Below are 5579 nucleotides of genomic sequence, written 5' to 3'. Positions count from 1 at the left end.
CGATGGAATAACATTTAGAATACCATATATATTCATTCATATATAAACAGACTTTTATAATAGAATGACACTTTTCGCCTTGTGAAAATTTTTTAATATTTAAAATCTCCCAACATCTCTATACATTTTTTTCTCACATAAAACTGCGGAGAGTGAACCTTCAGAAAAAATGAAAGTTCAGAGCTCTAAATCTACTGAATTTGTTTTTTTCTTAAAAAAATAAAAACCCCAAAAGGAAAATCAATAATTTTTATACAAATATATACAAAGAATTTCCCTCCCACCCCCAAGGTACTGAGAGCAGGCGCCGTCGGGGTACATTTTCGGAAATTCGGTTTTCGGTTTTACCTGTACGGAAAGCTATTCCCCGCGGGTGCGCGGTGAGAGTTTGCTCCGCCAGCCTAGGTGGGCAGGACGGGGTGGAGGACGCCGAAGGTCGGTGTCGACGGGTAGGAGGGAGGAAATGGAAGAGAGGCAAAGTCCAGGATTGGGCAGGGGGGCCAGGAGCGGGGCGGGGCGCGCAGCTTGCAAATGCAGCCGACGCTCGAGGCCGCCGCCGGGCCCTGCATCCCGGCCACCGGCACGTCCCTATTGAGCCGGCCACTTGGCCTGCGCTGCGGCGGCGGCAGCGGCGGCGGCCGAGGCTGCAGGCTGCAGAAACTGTCCAGAGAGCGGCACGCTCAGGATGGGCGCGATGGTCGCCGTCGTCCGACTCAGCGAGAGAGGCTGGTGCGTGGCTATGAGAGCTGCTGACTGCACGGTCCCGGGCGGCCGCAGGAAGGACTGGGCCGCCCCACCGCCCCCGCTACCCCCGGTGCCCCCAGTTACCCCGGCGCCCCCAGCGCCCGCCGCCGAGCCCCCAGGAGCCGCGGGGCCCCCACCGATGATGTTCTCGATGCTGAACGACGGTCGCGCACTCGGTTCAGACTTAATGAGCGACGCCGTGGTGCCCGCGGCGCCCGCCGTGCCCGCGGCGGCCGCGGCGGCGCCCAAGCTGTTGAGCTGCAGCTGCAGGCCCGGGCCGAGCTGCGAGCCGAAGGCGGCCGCTTTGCGGCCCAACTCGCCCGAGGGCAGCAGCGGCACGGCGGGCGGCAGCACGGGTGCCACCGGCGGCAGAGCGTACGGGTACTGGAGCGCCGCGGCCGCCGCCGCGGCTGCCGCAGCAGCAGGGTGCGAGTAGGCGCCGGCTGCGGCCGCAGGGTGCAGGCCGTAGGGGCGGCCGTAGGGCCCCGCGGCGCCGGCCGCCGCCGCCAGGCTGTAGGCGCCGAAGCTCTGCATCATGAGCGCCGTCTGCTCACGCAGGTGCTCCTGCTGGTGGCGCTTGAAGCGTTTCCGGCGCCGCAGGAAGCTGCCGTTGTCGAACATGTCCTCGGACTGCGGGTCCAGGGTCCAGTAGTTGCCCTTGCCCGGGTTTCCCGGTTCACGGGGGATCTTGACGAAGCAGTCGTTGAGCGAGAGATTATGGCGGATGCTGTTCTGCCAGGCGGGGAACTTCTCCCGGTAGTAGGGGAAGCGGTTGCTGATGAACTCGCAGATGCCACTCAGGGTCAGCTTCTTCTGCGGGCTCTGCAGGATAGCCATAGTGATGAGCGCGATGTACGAGTAGGGCGGCTTCACCAGGCTGTTCTTGGGCTTGTTTGGAGCCAGGCCTCCCGCCGCACCGCTGCCCGAGCCGGGCCCGCCACCGCTCCCGCCGCTCTCCTCGCCGCCAACGCCGCCCTTGCAGCCGTCGGCCTCGGACGCGCCCGCCTCGCCCCCTGGCCCGGCCCCGGCTCCAGCGGCCTCCTTGGGCAGTGCCAGGGGTTGCTGGTGCGGCGGCTGAGGCTGCCCATGGTGGGGGGCCGCCAGCGTCACCTCGTCCGCCTCGTCCAGGCGCAGCTCGGGCGGCCCCGCGGGGCTATCGCAGCCCGCGTCGCTGTCCTTCTCCTCCAGCCCGTCATCGCCCTCGCCCACCACATCGATGTCCACGTCCTCGGCCGTCAGCACCGTCTGGCCGGACATGTCGCTGGCGCTGCCGCCGCCGGAGAGGGTCATCCCTCCTCGGGGTTGGTGGCGGCGGCGGGGAAGGAGCGGTGCGCGATGGGCGTCTTCAGGGGCTGCCGCCAACCTCAGGAAACGGGTTTTGGGCACCCCCGAAAGATGGGGGATTGGGAGAGGGGAAGGGGGCGTAGGTGGTTCGGGGCCCTCCGGGCTTGGCTCACACTCGGCGGCCCGGCATCGCGCGGAGCGGGCTCTGCCGTCCGCCCCCAGTGGCAGCGCTCCGCAAACTCCAGCTGTCCCTGGCGCTCGGTACTAGGCGCTCGCTGCCGCTGCCGGCCCCGGCGCCTTCTCCACGCCGCGCCCCCTCACTTCGCCCGCCTTCCTCGGCCCCTGGCCCGGGCGTGGGGAGCAGGAGCAGTGCTGGCGGGCGCGGGACGCCGGGAGCCGAGCAGCTCGGAAGGGCGCGGGCAGGGGCAACGGGGGGAGGGGGTGTCAGGGTCGCTGAAGCCCCCGTAGTCGAAAGTCGCGTTTTAAGGACTGGCCTGATAGATTACTTTCTACTTAAAGATCCAGCGGGAGGCGGGGCCACGTGACCGTGCGTGACGTCAGGGCCGCCGCTGAGCCGGCCAAACTCAAGTTGGTTGAGAGAATTGTCAACAAAGGGACGAGGGACGCGCAACTCTGCGCCGCACCGTGCGCCAGCATCCCGCGGGTCCCGAGGGCGCCCCGGTCCGCCCCGAGACCCCACCTTGGGCTGGAGCCCGGCGCGGGGGGTCGAGGGAGCCTGTGGGTGTGAGTGCGGATGGGTGCGTGTGAACGAGTGAGGGTGTGGGCCTGTGAGCGTCCGCCGAACCCCGAGGCTCCGCTGCCCTGCCCTCCCCGCCCCCTCTCCTTTCTCCCCCCTTTGCCAACGCTCCCTAGGCAAGGACTGGGCGTAGAACGTAGGACAAGATTCCCATCCCGTTGTTATTTATTTTTTTTTAAAGAAAAACTTAGTAGTCTCTGTTTTGTTTTTTGTTTGATTCTTTTTAGCTCTAAAGAATAAGGGCTGCGCCCCGGCTCTGTCTTGTTAATTAGACTTAAGAGCCCCTCCTGCCTCAGTGCTTAGTCGGCGGAGACACCTACTGAGGGGAGGCGCTCCTCCTCCCCCTAAAGTCAAACCACCCGGTCCTGCCTTCGCTTTCCTGGCTCGATGTGGGCGTGTTTATATGTACATATATATTTTTTTCCCGCTCGGCCACAGCAGCATCAGTTGGGGTTCCCGAAGGTCAGAAAATGGCTATTGATTAATCTATTAGAATAGTTGCCGAGAGAAATAAAAAAAGACGTAAAATAACAGGGAACCTATAAATAAAGAAGCCCTAACTAGCTGCTCGGAGTTGTTAAACGACTTAGCATGTGAAAAAGTCGGAAATGAGGCGCTGGGGAAGGAGCCGGGATTGTCAGCGGCCTGGGTAAGTCGAGTGGGGCCGGGAAGAGGCTTCGGGCCTCTAGGTTAGACGCCGCGCCCAGGCTGCGAGGGCAGACAACGCGGGGAGCGGGCGGTGTGACTTCGCAGGCGCCCAGGCCCAGCCTCCTGGGAGCGGGGCCGGCCCCAAGCTTGCCAGCGGGCTAGGCTCTCACTGCTGCTAACTAACGTGGATTCTTTTTCCTCTTAGGGCATAGACAAACCCTCCAAGATTTAACTTCCTCAGAAACCAGCAACAGAGGAGGTGGAGGAGGAGGCGAGGATGCGGCCAGTGAGCACCGAGTTTCTTTGGCAAGGAAAGTCAGTGATGGTAGGAAAGACTGTGGGCATTTAACTGGGATGTGGCGGGGGCGCAAACCTACCCGGGTGCGTTGCATTGCTGGGGCGCGTGGACCTCGCACTTCAGAATAGTGCTCCTGACCCGGTGAATCCGCGATGGGCCGCCTCTTCCCCTCCCGCATTTTTAGGTAGCCTCCTTGCGAGCCGCGAGTGCCTACCGGGTGTGGCGGGCTCTTGGAACCCAAGCCCAGTCTGGCCGCTGAGGCCTGCGAGGCCTCACCAGAAGAAGGAGCACAAGGGCAGATGGTCCGAGAGAATAGTGAAGTATTTACAGAAGACACTAAGAAACGGATACATTTCCTGGCGGACAGTAGTACTTCTGATTCCCTGTCTGTGTCTCTCACCTACGACCCCCCTCTTTCCTTAGCCTAGACACACACGTAAACTTGCTCCATTATAGGCAGTGCGACACACAGATTGACTTTAATTTTCATTAGATAATTTCCCGGTTAAAACACTAGCACGTTGGATCCCCACTTCGCAGGATGTTTCTGGTTGAAGCTGGGGCAGTTACTCCAACTTGAGATGCCCACGAAACTCCAAGGTTTTTCTGTATCTAAATGAAACCCCGATTGCACCTGACCCTAAAATGCATCTGGGTTCATTTCCGCAGCTGCACCGCTTTGTGGCCCGCAGGCTCCGAACCGTTTACAATACCACCTAGACAGCTTCCAGCGAAACCGACCGGAGTGGCGAGCTGGCTGCCCACCGATCCCCCCGGCAGCGGAGGTCCCGGCTGCAACTGTCCCAGTAAACCAATAATTACAAAAGGAAGGTCGGAAGGACACGAAAAAGAAAGCGAAATTCGCAAATTCACAAATCCTTTTGCTCAGCTTCGGTTGTAGAGCCCCAGAGGCAGGCGCGGGCCGCAGCAGGAGCCCTACCGCAGCCTAGGAGGCTGGGCCCGCGTGGACGCGTGCGCACGCGTGTGTGTGTGTGTGTGTGTGTGTGTGTGTGTGCGGGAGGGTGGCGGCTCCAGGTGCTGCCCTCCGCAGTGTTCTTGAAGTATCCTCCAAATGAGCCTAATTTCGATTTCTCTGCCCGCCAGGGCTGGCTCTCAGGACTCCCTCGGCGCCGCTGTTTCTGCCTCTCAGCCTCCATCGGCCAAGACCTGGCCCAATCCGTCCATTCCCCGGTGTCTCTGGAACCTCCCTGGGGGAAGGGATGGGAGGTGAACAACTCCCAGCCGCCAGTTCCATTTGTTGCGCTTTTATCCTTCGACACAATAAAAGTCAAATTAATTGATTCATACCATTAATTACGGGGCGTAGCGTGAAAAGCAACGCTTCCCCTCGGTTAGCGATCTATTGTGCTAATCTCTTGTTCAATCAGTGTTACCATCTGATGCCGGGTCTGGCCCTTACAGAAACTTTTCGACTCGATTAGCTAAATGATGAGACGTGCGGGACCTACTGGCTGCGGCCCCGACGTCCTGCACCCGTGCGGGCCCAACGGCTGAATATCGATTTCCAGCGGAGGCGGCGGATTTTCCCGCGACCTCTCTAGGCTAGGGAGCCGGCCGCCCTTTCCTCCTTCCGGGCGGACAGTAGCGCCGCGCAACCTCCCGTGGTTGGAAGGAGGCTAAGCGGCAGCCCAGGTGGGAGGCAGGAAGGTTCCCGCTGCCGCCGCCGCGGGACGCCGCCAGGGCGGAAAGGCCCGAGCCCGACGAGGTGCAGGGTCCTGTCCTAGGCCGACTAGGTTCCGGGCTGAGTAAATCCTGTTTGCCGCGTAATCTCAGCTTGCAGCTAAAAGCCCACAGGTCGTCAGTTACCGCCAAACTTTAGAACAGACA

General features: G+C 61.2%; 1 protein-coding gene across 1 annotated transcript; it reads right to left on the bottom strand.

The window, feature by feature from the left end:
- Positions 1-588: 588 nt before the first annotated feature.
- Positions 589-2034, bottom strand: FOXD3 (forkhead box D3; the record flags this gene model as incomplete). The annotated part of the gene is made up of 1 exon (XM_082613837.1): positions 589-2034. The coding sequence occupies one exon, from the start codon at positions 2032-2034 to the stop codon at positions 589-591; it is 1446 nt and encodes a 481-aa protein (XP_082469963.1).
- Positions 2035-5579: the final 3545 nt, after the last annotated feature.

Source organism: Mesoplodon mirus, assembly GCF_964341445.2.
Source record: "Mesoplodon mirus genome assembly, chromosome: 3".
In the NCBI taxonomy this organism is placed as follows: domain Eukaryota; kingdom Metazoa; phylum Chordata; class Mammalia; order Artiodactyla; family Ziphiidae; genus Mesoplodon; species Mesoplodon mirus.
The sequence above is the reverse complement of the archived record's forward strand: the minus strand, read 5'-3'. Positions and strand labels throughout refer to the sequence as shown.